This window comes from Entelurus aequoreus, linkage group LG06 (genome assembly GCF_033978785.1).
Source record: "Entelurus aequoreus isolate RoL-2023_Sb linkage group LG06, RoL_Eaeq_v1.1, whole genome shotgun sequence".
Lineage (NCBI taxonomy): Eukaryota > Metazoa > Chordata > Actinopteri > Syngnathiformes > Syngnathidae > Entelurus > Entelurus aequoreus.
Genome location: NC_084736.1, coordinates 73,880,019 through 73,901,501, shown reverse-complemented (window position 1 = coordinate 73,901,501; position 21,483 = coordinate 73,880,019). Strand labels below are relative to the sequence as shown.

The 21,483-nt window shown below is 35.0% G+C and overlaps 1 protein-coding gene across 2 annotated transcripts; it reads right to left on the bottom strand.

Annotated features, from left to right (window-relative positions):
- Positions 1-1,777: 1,777 nt before the first annotated feature.
- Positions 1,778-14,560, bottom strand: LOC133651653 (lysosomal membrane ascorbate-dependent ferrireductase CYB561A3). 2 transcript variants are annotated; one of them, XM_062049658.1, is made up of 8 exons: positions 14,146-14,555; positions 13,903-14,013; positions 13,808-13,830; positions 8,371-8,575; positions 5,503-5,711; positions 2,302-2,456; positions 2,041-2,209; positions 1,778-1,951 (listed from the first exon to the last, which is right to left on the bottom strand). In XM_062049658.1, exons 4-8 carry the CDS (start codon positions 8,555-8,557, stop codon positions 1,925-1,927), a joined length of 747 nt encoding a protein of 248 aa, XP_061905642.1. In that variant the 5' UTR covers positions 8,558-8,575; positions 13,808-13,830; positions 13,903-14,013; positions 14,146-14,555; the 3' UTR covers positions 1,778-1,924. The 2 variants fall into 2 exon arrangements, with proteins under 2 accessions (XP_061905642.1, XP_061905641.1); XM_062049657.1 differs by lacking the exon at positions 13,808-13,830 and having other exon boundaries at positions 14,146-14,560.
- Between the last annotated feature and the right edge of the window lie 6,923 nt (positions 14,561-21,483).

Below are 21,483 nucleotides of genomic sequence, written 5' to 3'. Positions count from 1 at the left end.
GGTACAACAACAACTTGGAATACCTTTTGTCCTTAAATGCCCAGTGAAAACTAAATGTTACTTCAAATAAAGTTTTGCCAATTCTGAAATTCCAAAGCAGAAACCCAAACTATGGCCAAATATAAGCAAAATAGTGGTACCTTGTACTGTTAGTAAGATTTGGTGTTGAATGAAAAGGTTTGTTAATACAACTTGTCTTAGTTCGTGTACACTAAACTATAGTTTGGAATATAGTGTGACCAAAATTGTTCAATATCTATAAAAAGGTATACAAAGGACTTAAAGTTAGTATTATTTGCAGACAACATGACTGTGTTTTGTTGAGGAGAAAACACACACTCTGGTACAAACAACAGAAGAAATAAATTAAAGATGGTTTGACAAAAACCGATATTTGAATCTCAGTAAATATATCTATAGGCTCGCGCTGTTCAGTAACAGTAGAGGAGAAAGTCAAATACAAATAGAAGTAGGAAAAATAAAAAATAAAACACATTTTTGAATGTAATAATAGTCGATAAAATAAACTGAATCTCAAAATCTCACTTAAAAAACATACAACAAAATAACAAGAATTAATCAATCAATAATGAATAAAGCAAAATATGTTCTGGACCAAAAATCACTTCATATTCTTTACTGCTCACTAGTGTTACATATCCGAGTTATTTAATTCACTAACGGTGTTACAAAAAAGATCAATTATAATAATATATAATGTTGGCTATCAAGAACACTCAACGCCTTTATGTATTGAATCGAACATATTGAAATTCAATGATTTGGTGCATTCGTAAACTGCTAAAATAATGTACAAAGCAAACTATAACCCGCTCGCCAAAATGTTCTCACCACAAGAAGAGAAATATAACCTGAGAGAAAAATCTAATTTAAAACACTTGTTTGCACATACATGTTTATGTATGTGTACAGTTAGTGTTCATGTATGTGTATGTGTACAGTTAGTGTTTATGTATGTGTACAGTTAGTGTTTATGTATGTGTATGTGTATGTGTACAGTTAGTGGTTATGTATGTGTACAGTTAGTGTTTATGTATTTGTATGTGTACAGTTAGTGTTGATGTATGTGTATAGTTAGTGTTTATGTACAGTATGTGTACAGTTAGTGTTTATGTATGTGCATGTGTACAGTTAGCGTGTATGTATGTGCATGTGTAGTTAGTGTTTATGAATGTGCATGTGTACAGCAGTTAGAAAGAACTTGCAGTAAAATATAAAAGGTATTTCTAGAAACAAAAACATTTAATTAAAGAAAGTGATGCAAAATGTTGATTTATTAATTTCATTGTTATCTATTAGGCATTCTTCTGTGCATGTCAAATTATATTTCTTGTGTTTTCTGTTAACATTTTTGAAGATTGATTGGATTTATCTTTTGGAGAAAAAATAAAAATAAACGGCAAGTCAAACGTTTGGACACAACCTCTCTTTTAAAGCATGCACAATTGTGTCTAAACATGAGTGATACTGTACGAAGGGCAGCTACTAACCTTCAATAATAAGACATATGATTATACACGTTTTCCATCCATCCATTTTCGACCGCTTGTCCCTTTTGGGGTCGCGGGGGGTGCTGGAGCCTATCTCAGCTGCATTCGGTTGGAAGGCGGGGTACACCCTGCACAAGGAAGGCGGCGTACACCCTGCACAAGGAAGGCGGCGTACACCCTGCACAAGGAAGGCGGGGTACACCCTGGACAAGTGACCACCTCATCACAGAGCCAACACAGACAAACAGACAACATTCACACTCACATTCAAACATATACACGATTTATTCTTTGTGAAAAAAGAGCAAGTTAAATACAATCAAACATCTGAAAAAAGACAGAACTGCTGGCACATTCAGAACAGAATCATTCTAAAAGGATTACCAAACTGTATGAACAATGCTGTATGTCCCTCATTGATGTTCTTCTTGTTGCAATGGCTGTGGACATACAGAAGATATTTTTATTGATGCTAATAGCACATCTTTTTTTAAAAATTCTAACCCCTCATGAGGCACTATTTTCTTACCGAATATGATACATCGGCAGGCGGACTTTCCGGTCTTTGCCATTCTGGACTGGACAAAATCTTTAGGACAACCAAGCCAAACGCTACAATCAACACTCCTAATGAATTTCCTAACAGGGCCTCAGATGGAAGTTGAGAATATGGCTGAGATCCATTGGTGTTTCCTTTCCTGTTGAAAATAAGGTTTTAAAATAGTTTATAGCCATTTGAAGTCACCATACGTGGGGGACAATCCCAAAGGCAAAAGAAGATGGTACTCACAGGACAAAGAAGAGTTTTTCGTTGATCCCAGAGATACAGGCAGCAATGCTGAGTGACACTAAAGAGCCCCCCAACCACACATGTTGGGGTTTCAGGAGTTTACGCAGGGATTGAGCAGTGCAGGGCAGGAGGAAGCCAGCCATACCTGTCGCCCACTGGATGGACGGAGGAGGTGCACATCGTCATTGACCAATGAAAATGTGTTCAACTAAATTCATTCTTACACTGCAAAAACTGAAATCTAAGTAAGATTAAATATCTCAAATAAGGGTGATATTTGCTTATTTTCTGTCTGATAAGATAATTCTTCTCACTAAGCAGATCTTATGTTCGAGTGTTTTACTTGTTTTAAGGGTTTTGGTCCTAAATGATCTCAGTAAGATATTACAGCTTGTTGCTGAGATTTGATGACCTACACTACCGTTCAAAAGTTTGGGGTCACATTGAAATGTCCTTATTTTTTAAGGAAAAGCACTTAAACTAGTCTTAACTTTAAAGAAATACACTCTATACATTGCTAATGTGGTAAATGACTATTCTAGCTGCAAATGTCTGGTTTTTGGTGCAATATCTACATAGGGGTATAGAGGCCCATTTCCAGCAACTATCACTCCAGTGTTCTAATGGTACAATGTGTTTGCTCATTGTTTCAGAAGGATAATTGATGATTAGAAAACCCTTGTGCAATCATGTTCACACATCTGAAAACAGTTTAGCTACAGAAGCTACAAAACTGACCTTCCTTTGAGCAGATTGAGTTTCTGGAGCATCACCTTTGTGGGGTCAATTAAACGCTCAAAATGTCCAGAAAAAGAGAACTTTCATCTGAAACTCGACAGTCTATTCTTGTTCTTAGAAATGAAGGCTATTCCACAAAATTGTTTGGGTGACCCTAAACTTTTGAACGGTAGTGTATATTGAGTAAAACATGCTTGAAACTAGAATATCAACTGTTGCAAAGCTGTGTCATCAACACTCACAAGTATAAAACTACTTTTTTAAAGTAATAATTTCTTACTTCAAGCATGAAAAAAAAATCATGATGCCGAGCGCATATCATTATGTCAAGATAATGGCACTAGCATTTACTTAATTTAAGAATATTTTTCAACATATTGAGCAAAAAGGTCTCTTTTTTTTTTCTACCAAGAAAAGTGCACTTGTTATTTGTGAGAATATACTTATTTTAAGGTATTTTTGGGTTAGCTAATTTTACTTGTTTTGGAAAGTCTTGACAAGCCGAATTTTCTTGTTCTATTGGCAGATAATTTTGCTTAGTTCAAATAAAATACCCCTCATTTTTGTATTTTTTTTTCTTGTTTTTGAACACTGACTTTTTGCACTGTAGGAGTGGTAATAGATGAAAATATCTCATGGAAGCCTAATATAAGTTCCCTGAGGACAAAAGTTGCTAAATGTGTTGGAATGAAGAGGAGATCATGTCATTTATTGAACACCAATGCTCTGCTGTTATTGTATCATTCATTTATTATGTCGTATTTAAACTATTGTGTTGAAGTATGGGGAAATTGTTATAAATCCCATCTACAGCCTTTAGTCACTCTGCAGAAAAAGGCCATTAGGATTGTGTCCAATGTTCACTACAGACATCATTCAAATCCACTATTCATGGAGATAAAGCAACTTAAACTGCACGATGTGATCAACTTTAAAACTGCTCAAATTATGTTTAGGGCATCCCAATACTCTCTACCATCCAATATACAGAACCTATTCCAGGATAAAGATGCTCACCCTAGTTACAGTCAATGTTCCCTCTAAGGTGCGCGCCTGTGCAATTGCGCACTGCTCAAGCGTCCTCTGCGCACGGCAAATCTATGCCACGCACAAAATCAAATAAAAAAATAAGCGCATAACAATTTTCGACACGACACGGACACGACAGAGAAAACAGTTTTCGTCATCATTGTTCAAATATTGTAACGTCTGTCGAGACGCTTTGAGGATATGAATTCCATCGATCACTTTACTGAGCAAAACTCTTTGTCGGCCATAAACACATCACCAAAATATTAGTAAAAAAAATTATATCTAGCAAAACTGGTCATTTCAAACCAGACCAAAACCAACTTTGTTATATCAACAGCAGCCGCTCGCTCTTTCTCACTTGCGCCAACACATGCACATATGGCACTTAGCCAGTGATGCGTTTACAGCCACACAAAAAGTCGGACAACTCCAACACCACACATAAAGTGTAATTCCAGGTCGTTACACTATGATTTACCAATCAAATGTGTGCTTACTCTAGCGTCATTTATTAGGAATCTTAATTTATAAATATTAATCATGAAATGCTGTTAGTATATTAAATAAATACTAATAAAAATATATTTTTTACAAACAGGAAGTTGCAGGAATGTACACATGATCCCCTGCTTACATCTCATTGTGCAACATGTGAATGTTTTAATGGGAACTAAATGCAATGTCTGAAAGAGGTATAAATTATTTCCAAAGCAGGACCTCCACCCAGACAAACAATACAAGTACACAGTTCATGAAAAACAATATTTTTTGTTATTGTCATTGTCAGTGGGCCTAAGCACGTATATTGGAAAATAACCTCATGGAAATGACTGCTGTCATTTGATTATAATAATAAGAGAATGTTGTCTGTCTATCTGTGTTGGCCCTGCGACGAGGTGGGGACTTGTCCAGGGTGTACCCCGCCTTCCGCCCGAATGCAGCTGAGATAGGCTCCAGCACCGCCCGCGACCCCGAAAGGGAAAAAAGGTAGGAAATGGATGGATGGATGGAGATTGAACTTGTTATTTAGTCAGGTTTGGGACAGGTGTGCTGCTGGTGTAGCCACAGTGTGCACGTCTGATGTTGCTCACATGGTCTCCACTGAATGCTCAGGGAGTTTTTGCGTTTGCTCACACACATGAAAAATTAGAGGGAACATTGGTTGGGATATTATAAGCATCTGCTTCATCCAACACCTTTTCAAGCCTTGCATAAATGTCTCTGCCAAAATGTACAAAAAAATGTGTTGTTGTACTGTGCAGGTTTGAAATAAATACTTCAAATAATGGTTTTCTTTTTTTTTTCCACAAGACATATTTCGGTAGAATCAAAAAGTGTTTTTCATTGGACAGCGATGATATTTATCTAAAAAGAGAAATATTGAAGAATTCATGCCATTTTCCCTGCACTGAAATGGACATGAAATTGTACCTGCATGGCGAAGAGAACTGTGGTGATGATGCCAATCCAGCTGTGCAGGGAGTAGAGGTTGGGGATGTTTGAAGCATTGTGATTGCCAAAAACAGCACAAAGTCCAATAACTGAGAGAACCAGGGCGAGGAGCATTACTCCAGCATGCAGCAGTTTCCAAGGACCTTTGTTCTGGCTCCAACTCAGGGGCACACGGTACAACACAGCCCCTGCGGGGAAGACCACCATTTTGATCAAAAATCCTCTTTGCCTGCCGGGGTTCCAACTACAGCTTGATGACATGTTTCTACTGTCACTCTTACCGTTTTCTGGGTTTGGGTGGTCCAAGTGTAAAATGTTGAAGTGACTCTGCATCACCCACTAGTGGGCATGTATGGCAGAGCCATTTTGTTTTCTTCAGGATTTAGTGTAAACATTTTTTTGTGTTTTTTTCCTCACCAAGGTGCTAAGTTTCCATTTTGGGGAGATTTTCTCAAATGTACCAAAATGCACTAGAAAACATTCATTTAAAACTTCTATGGGGCTGCTTTTGATAAATATTCTAAATAATAATAATAAATGGTAATGACAATATATTTGAGAGTAATACCAACTGCCATAAAAAGACTGTCTTCAACTTCACATCCCATTACATTTGGTTATTGTTATTAACTGCGCTATTAAATCATAATTCCACGTTTTAAAATGCAAGTTTGCTTATGACATTGATAAATTGAATATTTTGCTGTACATCAACATTCAGGCTTTGCTTTTGTATTTCTCAGAAAACTGCTGTTTTTTTTATTTTTTATTTGTCAATCTTTTGATCTGCAACAATATAATGCATTTAAATGAAAATACCTCAAGTAGAGGGTTTTTGTCAGCATTTTTTGCGTGAGATTAAAAAAAGAGATTACATTAATCAATTACAGATCATAAATATTAATGGCTCTTTTTTTTAAAATGCCTTGACAACATTATTTGTCATAAGCTCTATCGTCGGCCAAATGTATGTCAATTAAATCGTATACCATCTATATATATGTATATATATATATATATATATATATATATATATATATATATATATATATATATATATATATATATATATATATATATATATATTATGGGTGTAACGGTTCGTGTATTTGTATTGAACCGTTTCGGTACGGGGCTTTCGGTTCGGTGCGGAGGTGTACCGAACGAGTTTTCACACGGACATATTAAGTAGCGTACCGCACGTTTTGTAAACAATGCACACCGAGGCACAACACACAGCATGCTAGCAGCTAACGGGCTACGATAGACTGACCATACGTCCTCTTTTCACCGGACATGTCCTCTTTTGCGTCGCTGTCAGGGCGGGGTTTCTTAAATGCCTCAAATGTCCGGCATTTTGAGTTAGGGTCGCGTGTATTTTCAATGTACGTTCAGGGTTAAGAAGGGGTTAAAAACAAAACAGCAGCATTGGTGAGGGAGGGGCAGAGACAGAGAGAGCGAGAGAGTTATGATAAACGCGCATGCGTCACCAGGCGCTGCTTTTTATCCATAGATTTATCAGATTTAATTTTTTATTATCTATAGCAGGGGTGTCAAAAGTGTGCCCCGGAGGCCATTTGCGGCCCACAGCAAATGTTTTAAAGGCCCACGGCACATTCTAAAAATACTATTAAAATAAACAAAAACATAACAAAAAAGAAATAAAAAAGCTTAAAAGGCTAAATGTAATTTAGAAAAAGTTGCAATGTTGACTAATAAAACAAAGCTGTTTTTTTTCTTTCAAACTGTCATTGCTCAAAACATAATATTGAATCAAAATCAATGTTATTATGAATTATTGACCTATCCAAGGTTCCGATTACTTCACATCAAATATTGCACTAAGAAAAATATTTTTGGTGGAAGATTTTGCAAATTTGGTAAATAAATAACCAAAATATTTATATTTTGTTGTTTTCTTACTGTACCGAAAATTAACCGAACCGTGACCTCTAAACCGAGGTACGTACCGAACCGAAATGTTTGTGTTATATATATACATATATATATATATATATATATATATATATATATATATATATATATATATATATATATATATATATATATATAAATTAAATAAAGCTTGTCAAACGCATTGTTGCCTTGAAATCTAAGATCTGTTGAGTGCATGTTTCTTTTGTAAAGATTCTGAGGTTAGTAACATATACAGTAAGTACTTGTATGCATGTTTTTCATGATGCATGATCTCAAAGACATCTGTCATGTGTGATCAAAATGTTCTTCTATTAAAGTGAAGAAGAGAAGTGAAAAAAAGAAGTGAAACACGTTATGATCTAAAACTGATTTTTTAAGAAAACAACTAATGCCGTCATTTTTTTTAATAGATTATCACACTTTAGAATTTGGATTAATCATGATTAATCACAGGTAATTACTTGCTTGGTTAATTAAAACAAACTTTTAAAAAAGCCCAAAATTTGAACCCAAATGCAATTTTATTGTCAGAATGTCATTCAAGAACATTTCTTTATGTTTTAGGCTACTTGACCGCACTACATTTATTTGCTCAAAATTTGGAAACAGTTGTATCTAATGTCCAGTCAGGGTGTATTTTAAAGTGAAATTTGCCAACGAACACAACAGTTAAGAGTCTCTTTACTAATTTTTGCACCGACATATGCATTGATACAAACTGACAGCCCGTGCCACCTTTCAGGTAACCCTCCACGGTTAAGATAAAAGAGCATATGGGGTCAAAATAAATTGCGTGATTAACATGGTTAATGTTTAGTGCATGGAAACATACTAAACATGAACATAGTTTGTGATTAATCACAGGAGTCCCCTTGTTATTTTTGACAGCCCTAAGAAAAAACAACTCACCATTGCCATACAGCACCAGCATGCCGGTTACCATCAGGACCGGGTGCCAGTTGAACTGAAGAGAAGATCCGTCCCAGGCAAACCCGCCACGCCACTGGCTGCTCCAGCAGGACACACACACAACACAGGCCAGACCCAGGCCCGTGCACAACAGGTGGCACATGTAAAGGCTGACGGTGGACCTCATTCTGGGGAGATCTGCACACTGAGACAACCCAGGAAAATGTAGGCAGTTGTATTAAACGTGCTTATAATATTTCACCTTTTTTATTTTTTATTTGATGCCCTGGGGCCCTTCCTCCTTTTAATCATTTACCATTCAGGGGCTGGACTACATGGCACAACTCCCAAATACATGACTGCAGCTTCTGTTACAATACAACCAAGGTACATTAAGCTAATAGTTTGAAGGGTTTGGTGGGAAAGAGCATCTTCTAGAAAGTCTTTTCAGAGGGGTCTATGCGGATTAGTAGCAATGCAGACTTTCCAACCTTGAAGAAATGTTAATACCCCTTTAGTCTAGACTGACCATACGTCCTCTTTTCCCTGGACATGTCCTCTTTTGCAGGGCTGTCCATGCTGTCCGGGCGGAGTTTCTTAAATGCCTCAAATGTCCGGCATTTTGAGTTAGGGTTGCGTGTATTTTCAATGTACGTCCAGGGTTAAGAAAGGGTTAAAAACAAAACAAATTGTGAAAGTACGCGCACGCAGCATTCGTGAGGGAGGGGCAGAGACAGAGAGAGCGAGAGAGTTATGATAAACGTGCATGCGTCGCCAGGCTCTGCTTTTTATCAATAGGTTTATCAGATTTACCCGGAGGCCATTTGCGGCCCACAGCTAATGTTTTAAAGGCCCACGACACATTCTAAAAATACTATTAAAATAAACAAAAACATAACAAAAGTGAAATAAAAAAGCTTAAAGGTGAAAAGTAATTTAGAAAAAGTTGCAATGTTGACTAATAAAACAAAGCTGTTTTTTTTTTCTTTCAAACTGTTATTGCTCAAAACATAATATTGAATCAAAATTAGAGATGTCCGATATTATCGGCCGATAAATGCTTTAAAATGTAATATCGGAAATTATCGGTATCGGTTTTTTTATTATCGGTATCGGTTTTTTGTTGTTGTTTTTTTTATTAAATCAACATAAAAAACACAAGATACACTTACAATTAGTGTACCAACCCAAAAAACCTCCCTCCCCCATTTACACTCATTCACACTCATTCACACAAAAGGGTTGTTTCTTTCTGTTATTAATATTCTGGTTCCTACATTATATATCAATATATATCAATACAGTCTGCAAGGGATACAGTCCGTAAGCACACATGATTGTGCATGCTGCTGGTCCACTAATAGTACTAACCTTTAACAGTTAATTTTACTCAATTTCATTAATTACTAGTTTCTATGTAACTGTTTTTATATTGTTTTACTTTCTTTTTTATTCAAGAAAATGTTTTTAATTTATTTATCTTATTTTATTATTATTTTTTAAAAGGACCTTATCTTCACCATACCTGGTTGTCCAAATTAGGCATAATAATGTGTTAATTCCACGACAGTATATATCGGTATCGGTTGATATCGGTATCGGTAATTAAGAGTTGGACAATATCGGAATATCGGATATCGGCAAAAAGCCATTATCGGACATCCCTAATCAAAATCAATGTGTTATGAATTATTGACCTATCCAAGGTTCCGATTACTTCACATCAAATATTCCACTTTGAAAAATATTTTTGGTGGAAGATTTTGCCTATTTTGTGTGTTTGCCATTAAAAACATAGTTTTGTTTGACAAAAAAGGGCAGAAAACAAACAAACAAAAAAAACAACATAAAAAAAAACGTATTAAACATTTTGAAATGAGGGATAGATCTGAAGTTGATGTAGACTCCAGAGATTTAAGCATTAAATATAAAATGTATGTATGCCCTGGCACACCATTATCCTCATTTCATGACCGAAGCAAAACACTTTTCACACTTTTATACTGAAATAAATACACCTAAAACGTATTAAATAAAAACATAGAAAAAACTAGCGACAGTGGTAAAGTTTAGATCCATGAAGGAAAGATAAAAGTGAATGAATGTTTATAACTGAATACATTTACATATGTATACATTTTTTTTTAATGAATTAAAGTAACGTTTATGACAACCTTTTTCCAAAACACAATATAGAATGTGAGATATAACAGGACAATGCATACGTTTATCTTTTTTTTTTCAAAACGCTTACAAAAAAATGGGACCCCAAAAATTTACTATGGGACCCCATTTTGAAAATTCCTAGCGCCAACACTGCTGTCAACAGAGAAGAAAAAATGCTTTATTTAAATATATATATTATTTATATAGCAAGTTCGAGTATCATTGGCAAATTTTCACCTAGTCCCGGCCTTGGCGTGCTGCCCGCCTTGGCACGCATATATGTGTCCTCTCTTTGGGATTTCAGAATATGGTCAGCCTCCTTTAATCAGCTTCAGAGAAACAGAAACTAACAAAATGTAACAATAAACGTACCTAGGGAGCACTGAAACATATTCAAGGGTGAAAAAGTATGCCTATTAAGACTCATATATACATGTTGCCAGCCGTGGTAATGAAAATGTGTCAAAATACTTCTGTATGTCGTGTCTTGATGGAATTTAAAGTTATTTGACCTACAAGAGCTTATTGTGACACATGCAAAATGGGCTTCTACAGTACAGCTATGTGACTTTTTGGAGTGGTTGTCGTATGACAGTCATGTGACTTATTGCATGGTATGGCAGTGTACACATTTGATAGGGTGTATTGTACATTACAATTCAACTTGTCCTACTAGATTTATCGTATAAATTAGTAAAAAAAAACACACAAAAAAAACCTTCAGCTGAAATATTGTTGTGACGTATTTAATAATAATAATAATAATGAATAAGATTTTCTGTCGCGCTTTTCTATTATTAGATACTCAAAGCACTCACAGAGAAGTGGGAACCCATCATTCATTCACACCTGGTGGTGGTAAGCTACATTAGTAGCCACAGCTGCCCTGGGGTAGACTGACGGAAGCGAGGCTGACAGTTTGAGCCTACGGCTCTGTCACGCCACATTTCTTCCCTCTACAAAAACCTTCCCTCCCCCATTTACTTCCGTGGTCATGTTTCCTCTTACGTCATTGACAGCGATCGATAGCACTTCGGCTTTGACTGCCCGTCGCTGGAAGGATACTTCGTCTTTGACAGCTGCTGGAATCTGAAGAAATCGATTGTTTTTTTTTGTACAGGCGCGAAACAGGACAGTCGCGTGCAGGTTAAGGACTCCCGGCAACTTTTTGATTTTATTGGACGCAGCCCCGGAAGTAAATGGTGGAGGGAAGGTTTTTGTAGAGGGAAGAAATTTGGCGTGACAGCCCCTCCGACCACCACCTACAATTCATTCACCAGTGTGAGCGGCACCGGGGGCAAGGGTGAAGTGTCCTGCCCAAGGACACAACGGCAGCAATTTGGATGTCAAGAGGCGGGGAGCAAAACTGCAACCCTTCAGGTTTCTGGGACGGTCGCTCTACCCCAGGGGTCACCAACCTTTTTGAACCCAAGAGCTACTCCTTGGGTACTGATTAATGCGAAGGGCTACCAGTTAGATACACACTTAAATACATTTCCAGAAGTAGCCAATTTGCTCAATTTACCTTTAACTCTGTTATTATTAATAATTAATGATATTTATCTTTGTGGAAACACTGATCATCTGAATGATTTCTCACAATAAATATATATAGAAACAGATAAATATCAATATGCAACACTTTATTTTTATATTTTCTCTAAGTGCACATTTTTCAAATTGAACATTTTCAAATGATCACTTCTAAGACAGTCTTGTGAAATCATAATATCCCATTTTAACTAGCTAGCCACTAACATTTTTTAACATATCATGAATTACTTTGCACCATGTTTGTACAAATAATAACTCATGTAAAATACAAAATTAAACTCTCAAATTTTTAAATCATGTCACACTTTGAACTGGACACCAAATCTGTTATCTGTTTCTTTGTCAGTTAGTGGGAAGTCTGGCATTGCATGCTGTTAACTAGTGTGTTGTACTCTGGTGTGTAACTTGACACTGCAACTCTGAGTGAGTCTTGCAGATGTGCATCAGTGAGGCGTGTTCTGTGTTTGTTCTTGATGAAGTTCATGTCAGAAAAGGCTGATTCACAAAGATAAGATTTTTCCTCATTCTTTGCGGAACCTTCTTAATCTTTTGGACATATTTTCACAGCAATCTGGCCTTAAGCTTAATTATGATAAATGTAAAATGTTAAGGATCGGAAATCTAAAGGGAACGTCCTTTCGAATGGAATGCAAAGTGTTTTGTTTATAAATTATATGCAATCTGTTGTGTTCCCTAATTTTTTTCTGTGTACATGAATGAAGGTGTGTGTTGCTGAGTCCGACTTGGACATTATCTGGACTGGGCCTGGTTTAAAAAACCCTTTAAAAAAAATCTAATTTCATTGACAACCTGGTCTGTTGAAGATAAGGCCCTTTTTTTAAAAATAAAATAAAATAAGATAAATAAATAAAAAACATTTTCTTGGATAAAAAAGAAAGTAAAACAATATAAAAATAATTACATAAAAAATAGTAATTAATGAAAATGTTAGTGGACCAGCAGCCTATACAATCATGTGTCCCTTGCAGATGTGTTGTCTATGTTGTGGGAACCAGAATATTGGTAGCAGAAAGAAATAACCCCTTTTGTGTGAGTGGGTGTGGATGAGTGTGCATGGGGGAGGTTGTTTGGGTTGATGCACTGATTGAAAGTGTATCTTGTGTTTTTTCTATGTAGATTTAATTTAAAAAAAATAAAAAAAATTTTTTTTTTTTTAGAACAGGCCCGCGGGCGACTCATCTGGTCCTTACGGGCGACCTGGTGCCCGCGGGCACCGCGTTGGTGACCCCTGCTCTACCCACTACGCCATACCGCCCCTATTTGACACAAAGGCAACTAGAAAAGCACTTGGAGAGCAAAGACTTCTGTCAAATATGTAATGATTGTTCCTTATTCTATTTCTGACATTTCCTAAAAAGTTCGATTAAAAACCGCCAATAACTTTATAAGTTATCTGTAGCGGAATGAAAGAAACAAAATGAACCCTCTTGTCGGTCTCTACAATCTTTGTCTCTGCGGGGCAACTAGCAACACACACAGAATGTGAGTGGAAAGTAACATAAAGTATAAGAGAGTATCTGCAAAATGTATTCAATTGTTCTTTAACCCATTTTGGACATTTTCTTAGTTTCATGAACATCCTAACATTTCTATTTTTAAGCAATATCAATGTGTTCTATAGTTTGATTTTAAGCAGGGGGAGAGTGGAGAAACTATTAGTGTGTAAAAAAAAATATTCCAAGTTGAGTAGCCTTACCTTGTCCTCGATGCTTTGCAGACCTGTGGACTCACCACTCAACTTAATATGTATGAATCATTGCCAGCACTCATGATCCATGGACCTTGACTTACCTTCTTCCTCAAGCCTTGATTTACATCTACCAGTGAAAAGTTTTCCTGCTGTATACTTTCAGTTGTAGGGTGCAGGCTCGTACTCAGGTCAGCGACGTCTGCATGAGTCACCTAAAATTTAAACAACACGGAAGTCGGTCGAGGGAGACAAGTAGTTTTCGCTTCCATCATTCAATTACATATAATAAGAACATTTCACATATGCCGAATGAAATGATATATTACATATTATATATACCTTACCTTCATTTACCTGGGACACCTTTCATTATTGTTGTTCAAATAAGGCAACATGTAAACAATGTGCTCTGTAAATGAAGTCCTGTCAAAACAAAATAGCTTCCGGCACGTAGATATATATTATATTACTCACGTATTCGACATGAGTACAGAAAAGTACATTGTTATAAACATTAACGTTAATACAAGCGATAAGATGTTTGAGATATGTGCGACATTTTCAACTTTCCGAGCATTTCCGTGTTTGTAAAGCAAAGACTTGTGGGACTTTTCCACTTCCGCCTGACTGCAGCGACACCTGCTGGACGACAGGTGAATAAATATGTTGTTTTTTTTAAAGCCACAAAGTCAATTCAAAGGGTATTTTTTCTCGTGACCGAACATAGAGAATCTTGTTACTTTACTTTTACATTTTCTCCTAAAGTCAATGTAATGTTTACTGCTTAAACCATTATTGTGAAAGTCTGTATCCTTACTGCTGTAACAGGATAACCGGAAGTAGAGGGAAATGCCGGTGTTCGACCAAGAGGTAAAATAAATAAAGAGCTCCCGGGCTAAACTGAGAAATAAGACTTTTCTATCTTTTCTAAGTATAAAAGCCTAATACTCGCCAAGTGTAGTGTGATGCCATAAAGAAATAGTATATAAGTATGTAACAAACAGTTCAGGGTGTCCCAAGTTACCGGAGAGTGATATGTAAGGAGCAGGAGTTTTGTCCCTCCAGAGTTGCCGTAGGGCTGTGACGTAGGGGAGTGTGGAGTTAACATTAAAAGAAAATCATTAAATAGGTAAATTTATTAGAAAATATTGCAGTAATCTAGCTAAGAATAAGCGTTCTGAGGAAGAAAATGTGATTTCCATCATTACTGCATTATCCTCTTTATGTCCAGATAATATGTCAGCAGAAGAAAAAGAAAGTCTCTTAGAAAACCAAAATAAATTAGACAAAATGTATCAATCGAAAGCAGAAGGAGCCTTTGTAAGATCTAGAAAACAATGGCTGGAGGAAGGTGAACAAAATTCTGCGTATTTCTTTCGTTTAGAAAAATCGCAGGCTCAAAACAACACCACTGATCAACTGAAAATAAACGATTTGATTTGCAATGATGCAAAACAGATTGCAAATTATTGTTCTCAATTTTACAAAAAATTATACAATAGTCAATACTGTGAAAGTGATGCTATTTCGTTTATGGATGCCTTAACTGAAACTAAGTCAATCAGCACAGCTGACCAGGGATTCTGTGACCGTCCAATCTGTCTCAAGGAAGTAGTGGAATCAATTAATAGTTTAAAAAATAACAAATCTCCTGGGGTGGATGGTATTACATCTGAATTCTATAAAATATTTTCAAAAGAGCTAGCTCCTTTCTTACTAGAAGTGTTTTGTGAAAGTATTGATGCAGGTGCCCTTCCTCCAACTTTAACACAAGGCCTCATTACCCTTATACCCAAACCAAACAAAGATTTACTGATTATTGATAATTGGCGTCCAATTAGCCTCCTAAACAATGACTATAAGATTGTAGCTATTATTTTTGCTAAACGTTTAAAATTGGTTCTGGATGACATAATTGACGAGACACAGTCAGGATTTAGGAGAGGGAGACACATTTCGAATAATATCAGGCTTGTACTTGACATACTGGATTACCCAGAGGTCATTAATGATGAAGGCTTCCTGCTTTTCCTGGACTTCTACAAAGCTTTTGACTCGATCGAACATGAATTTATCTTCCGGACACTTGACAAATTTGGCTTCGGCAATTTTTTCCGCAAAACAATCAAGACTTTGTACTGCAATGGCAATAGTTCAATAAAGCTCAAATCTGGTACATCCCCAAGATTCGAATTAAAACGTGGGATACGGCAAGGTTGTCCTATTTCTCCATATTTCTTTTTGTTAGCCACCCAATTGCTATCGGTTCATATAAAATCTAGCTGTTTAAAGGGGATCTCTATATTAGACAGAGAAATAACTATCAGCCAACTGGCTGATGACACAACACTCTTTTTGAAGGACTCTTCTCAAATTCCTCTTGCCTTGGATGTGATTCATGTTTTTTCCTTGGCTTCTGGTCTCCGTCTGAATGTGAATAAGTGAACTAATGGCTGTGAAGAGATGTGAAATGATGTCTATATGTCAAATTCCAGTTAAGGATAGTATTAATTACCTAGGAATACTTATCACTAAAAATCAGAGTTCTAGATCGGTCTTGAACTTTAATCCAATTGTAGAAAAAACTAAGAAAAGATTTAACCAATGGCTACAGAGAGATTTATCCTAAAAAGGCAGAACCTTGCTTTCCAAAGCAGAAGGTATCTCCAGGCTTACGTATGCGGCTATTTCTTTAGATGTTAACCAAAAAATATGTAAAACTATTGACAAAATACTTGTTGACTTTGTTTGGAAAAACAAAATTCATTATATTAAGAAATCGGTTATAACGAACAATTATAATCAGGGTGGTCTAAACTTTCTGGATTTCACTACACTAAACAACACCTTCAAGATTAATTGGATAAGACACTATTTGAAAGACCCTACCTCAATTTGGAACTTAATTTCTCATCATGTATTTTTTAACCTTGGAGGCTTAACATTTTTGCTATTGTGTAACTACAACATTGATAGGATTCCTGTTACTCTTTCAAACTTCCACAAACGAGCCCTTCTGGCATGGTCTCTTATATGCAAGCACAATTTCTCACCTACCAAATACTTTATTTGGAACAATAAAGATATATGTTACAAAAGGAAATCTCTTATCCTCAACAATTGGTTCAAGAATGATATTATTTTAGTTAGTCAGCTTTTCAATAAGGAAGGTCAACTTTTTAATTACCAAGAATTTCTCAACCATTTTAAGGTCTCTGTGACTCCCAAACAATTTGCCATTGTATTTGATGCCATTCCAACAGGTGTGATGTTGTACAGGGCTTACTCATCTCCTCTTTCTGCTGTAAAATGGTGAATGATACACTTGACACTCCTGTGAGGAAACTTTGCTTTGATCAGAAAAATAACAGAAAAATCCGCAGCTTATTCCAAAAATGATTGTGTGTGTCTGTCTCCTATGTAATTGCGCACTGGAATAATATTGTGAATGACATCTGCTGGGTCAAAAAGTGGTCGCTTCCTAACAGGTCTTTACTTACCAACAAAGTCAAAGAGATATATTTTAAAATCATTCATGGTTATTACCCTGTAAAGACTGTGATGGTTAGATACAAGAAGGACGTTGATGTTACCTGCACCTTATGTAACATGCATCCAGAGACTGTTCACCACCTGTTTTGGACTTGTGAAAGCACTCCATCACTGTGGCAGGGCATCTGTCGCTTCATCCTGGACAATATTCATGACAAATTTGTGCTTTGTTTTAAAGATGTGCTATTTGGTTTTACACTATATGAACAAACTTTGAAAATGAATTTTACCTTTGCAACCTCATTATACTATTGACTAAGTTGTATATTCATAAATGTAAGTTTCTCAATACCCGACCTGTTTTTTGTGCCTTTAAAAAAGAGTTAGAACTGTACATTAAGACACTCTCTACCTCTAACAACCAGAAAGCTGTGAAGACGATGATGCTGTGTTCCAAATTTGAGTTGTTTACTGAAATTGAGTGAGCCTATGGCTTTGCACTTTGTTTATATTATATATATGTTTTTTTGCATTCTATTTTAGTTACTTTGAATTTATAACCCCCTGGCGCTGCTTTATATTCTTTTTGTACTGTTTTGTACTACTTTTGTACTTATTTGATTGTTGAAATGTTGAAATGTATAAATAAAACTTAAAAAAAAAAAAAAAAAAAAATCATTAATACAATATTACACATAATAACACATAATATTACAGATAAATAACACACAATATTACACAAACATAATACACAATATTACGCATGAATAACACACAATATTACACATAATTAACACAATATTACACATTAATAATACACAATATTACACACAACACACAATATTACACATTAATAACACAATATTATACATATATATAACACACAATATGACACATAAATAATACACAATATTACACATAATTAACACAATATTACACATTAACAATACACAATATTACACACAACACACAATATTACACATTAATAAAACAATATTACACATATATAACACACAATATGACACATAAATAATACACAATATTACACATATATAACACACAATATTACACAAAATTAACACAATATTACACATAATAACACACAGATAATTAACACACAATATTACACATAATACACAAAATTACACATGAATAACACAATATTACACATAAAAAACACACTATATTACACATACATAACACACATTACACTTTAATAATACACAATATTACACACAACACACAATATTACACATTAATAACACAATATTACACATAAATAACACACAATATTACATATAAATAACACACAATATTACACAAACATAATACACAATATTACACGTGCATAACACAATATTACACATATCTAACACAATATTACACACAACACACAATATTACACATAATTAACACAATATTACACATAAATAATACACAATATTACACAAAACACACATTACACATTAATAACACAATATTACACATAATTAACACATTAGACAGAAATAACACACAATATTACACATAAATAACACACCATATTACACACAAATAATACACCATATTACACACAACACACAATATTACACATTAATAACACAATATTACACATAAAAAACACAATATTACACATCAATAACACACATTACACATAAATAATACACAATATTACACATAAATAACACACAATATTACACATTAATAACACAATATTACACATAAATAACACACAATATTACACAAAAATAACACACATTACACAAACATAATACACAATATTACACATGCATAAAACAATATTACACATTATTAACACAATATTACACATTAATAACACACTATTTTACACATAAATAATACACAATATTACACACAACACAATATTACACATCAATAACACAGTATTACACATAAATAACACACATTACACATAAATAACACACATTACACATAAATAATACACAATATTACATATTAATAACACAATATTACACATCAATAACACACAATACTACACATAAATAAAACACACATTACACAAACATAATACACAATATTACACATGCATAACACATTATTACACATTAATAACACAATATTACAAATAAATAACACACAATATTACACATAATAATACACAATATTCCACATAATTAATACACAATATTACACACAACACACAATATTGCACATAATTAACACAATATTACACATAATTATGACACAATATTACACACAACACACACTATTACACATTAATAACACAATATTACACATTAGTAACACACAATATTACAGATAAATAACACAATATTACACATAAATAATACACAATATTAAACATGAATAACACAATATTACACATAATAACACACAATATTACACAAGCATAATCCTCTCTTACATTTATGATTTTCTTCTGCATTCACTTTCCGGACAAGAAGTATTTGATCCCTGCTGAGGTTGTACTCTCTATCCATGAAAATATATTACAGTACATCATTTGTAATACTTTGTACTATCAGAGACACAATGTACACAAACACAACCTTTATAGTATTCCACTGAGTAAAAGAAGTCTCTGTGGTCGGTCTCCTAGTAAGCAGCGTACGAATGAGTACTGTACCTTTAAGAAAGTACTTAGTATGTGTACCAAAAACATTCAAACATGGACAAGAAAAAAAAAAAAAAGAAAGTTAACATTAAAAACCTCTTAAGGCCCAAGCTGTTTGTTTACGTGCTTTTTTTTTTATTTCTCTTTGCTATTTGGGCTTATTGGACCCTAATTAGAATAAAAACTAAGAATCATCTTTTGATATGATGTACTTAGTCCATGATTGGCTGTTACCAACACAAATGTGTACTTCATGTTTAGTGACATGCTAATTCTTATTTTTACACTTTTTTTTCTTCTTCCAAATTCCATTGTATGTTATACTCTTCTGACACCACCAGATGGCAGTATAAGTGTCCATATAAGCGGCCATAAGACCCCAATTCAGTAGTGTACACAATTTTGGAAATAAGAGCTAAAAGGTGCTGTCCACGCATGTGGCCACTGAGCCTTTTTATTAAATTAAAGAAGTGGTGGCTATCGGACCTGCTCTAATGTCTCCCGTTTATTATTTTATTAGATAAGTACACAGTATAGGGCGGCAAACCCAGGCTATAAGTATATGAGTATAAAAGCCTAATAATCGCCTACTGTAGTCGGACGTCATAGAGAAATAGTATAAAAGTATATACCGTATTTTTCGGAGTGTAAGTCGCACCGGCCGAAAATGCATAATAAAGAAGGAAAAAAACATATACTGTAAGTCGCACTGGAGTATAAGTTGCATTTTTTGGGGAAATGTATTTGATAAAACCCAACACCAAGAATAGACATTTGAAAGGCAATTTAAAATAAAGAATAGTGAACAACAGGCTGAATAAGTGTACATTATATGAGGCATAAATAACAAACTGAGAACGTGCCTGGTATGTTAACGTAACATATTATGGTAAGAGTCATTCAAATAACTATAACATATAGAACATGCTATACGTTTACCAAACAATCTGTCACTCCTAATCGCTAAATCCCATGAAATCTTATACGTCTAGTCTCTTATGTGAATGAGCTAAATAATATTATTTGATATTTTAGGGTAATGTGTTAATAATTTCACACATAAGTCGCTCCTGAGTATAAGTCGCACCCCCGGCCAAACTATGAAAAAAACTGCGACTTATAGTCCGAAAAATAGGGTAAGTACAAAAGCCTAATAATGGCCTACTGTAGTCAGATGCCATAGAGAAATAGATCAATCGTACTATTAAGTGCGAGGCTAGTGTCAGTTTCCAATCGATTCTTCAGGTTCTCAATGGTGACATGAACTTCAGAACTGGGATCAGGGGCCGTATTTATCAAGCTTCTTAGAATTACTCCTAAGAAGTCTGCTAAGAGTTGACTTATGATTAAAGAAATTCTTTGCTGAAAGCTGCACTTAAAAGTTAGTTATCAAGCGTCTTACTCACTGAATCTTAAGTGTCACACTCAGAGCTGAATTACGACATTACTATGTGCCGTAAACGGAATTTTAGGTGACGACATTTCTGTGTCCATAGAAATGACCAATCACGGAAGGGAATCCCTTGTCTAAGAATAAAGAAATATCTTAGAAATATTTAAGTGGACAATGGGA

What these genes read in the sequence shown, in the direction of transcription:
- LOC133651653 (XM_062049657.1), bottom strand. An exon ending in ATCAAGGCTTGAGGAAGAAG is followed by an intron (nt 8,576 to 13,902) that starts GTAAGTCAAGGT and finishes GGGTTGTCTCAG; the next exon opens with TGTGCAGATCTCCCCAGAAT. An exon ending in CAGTTCTCTTCGCCATGCAG is followed by an intron (nt 2,457 to 5,502) that starts GTACAATTTCAT and finishes CCGTCCATCCAG; the next exon opens with TGGGCGACAGGTATGGCTGG.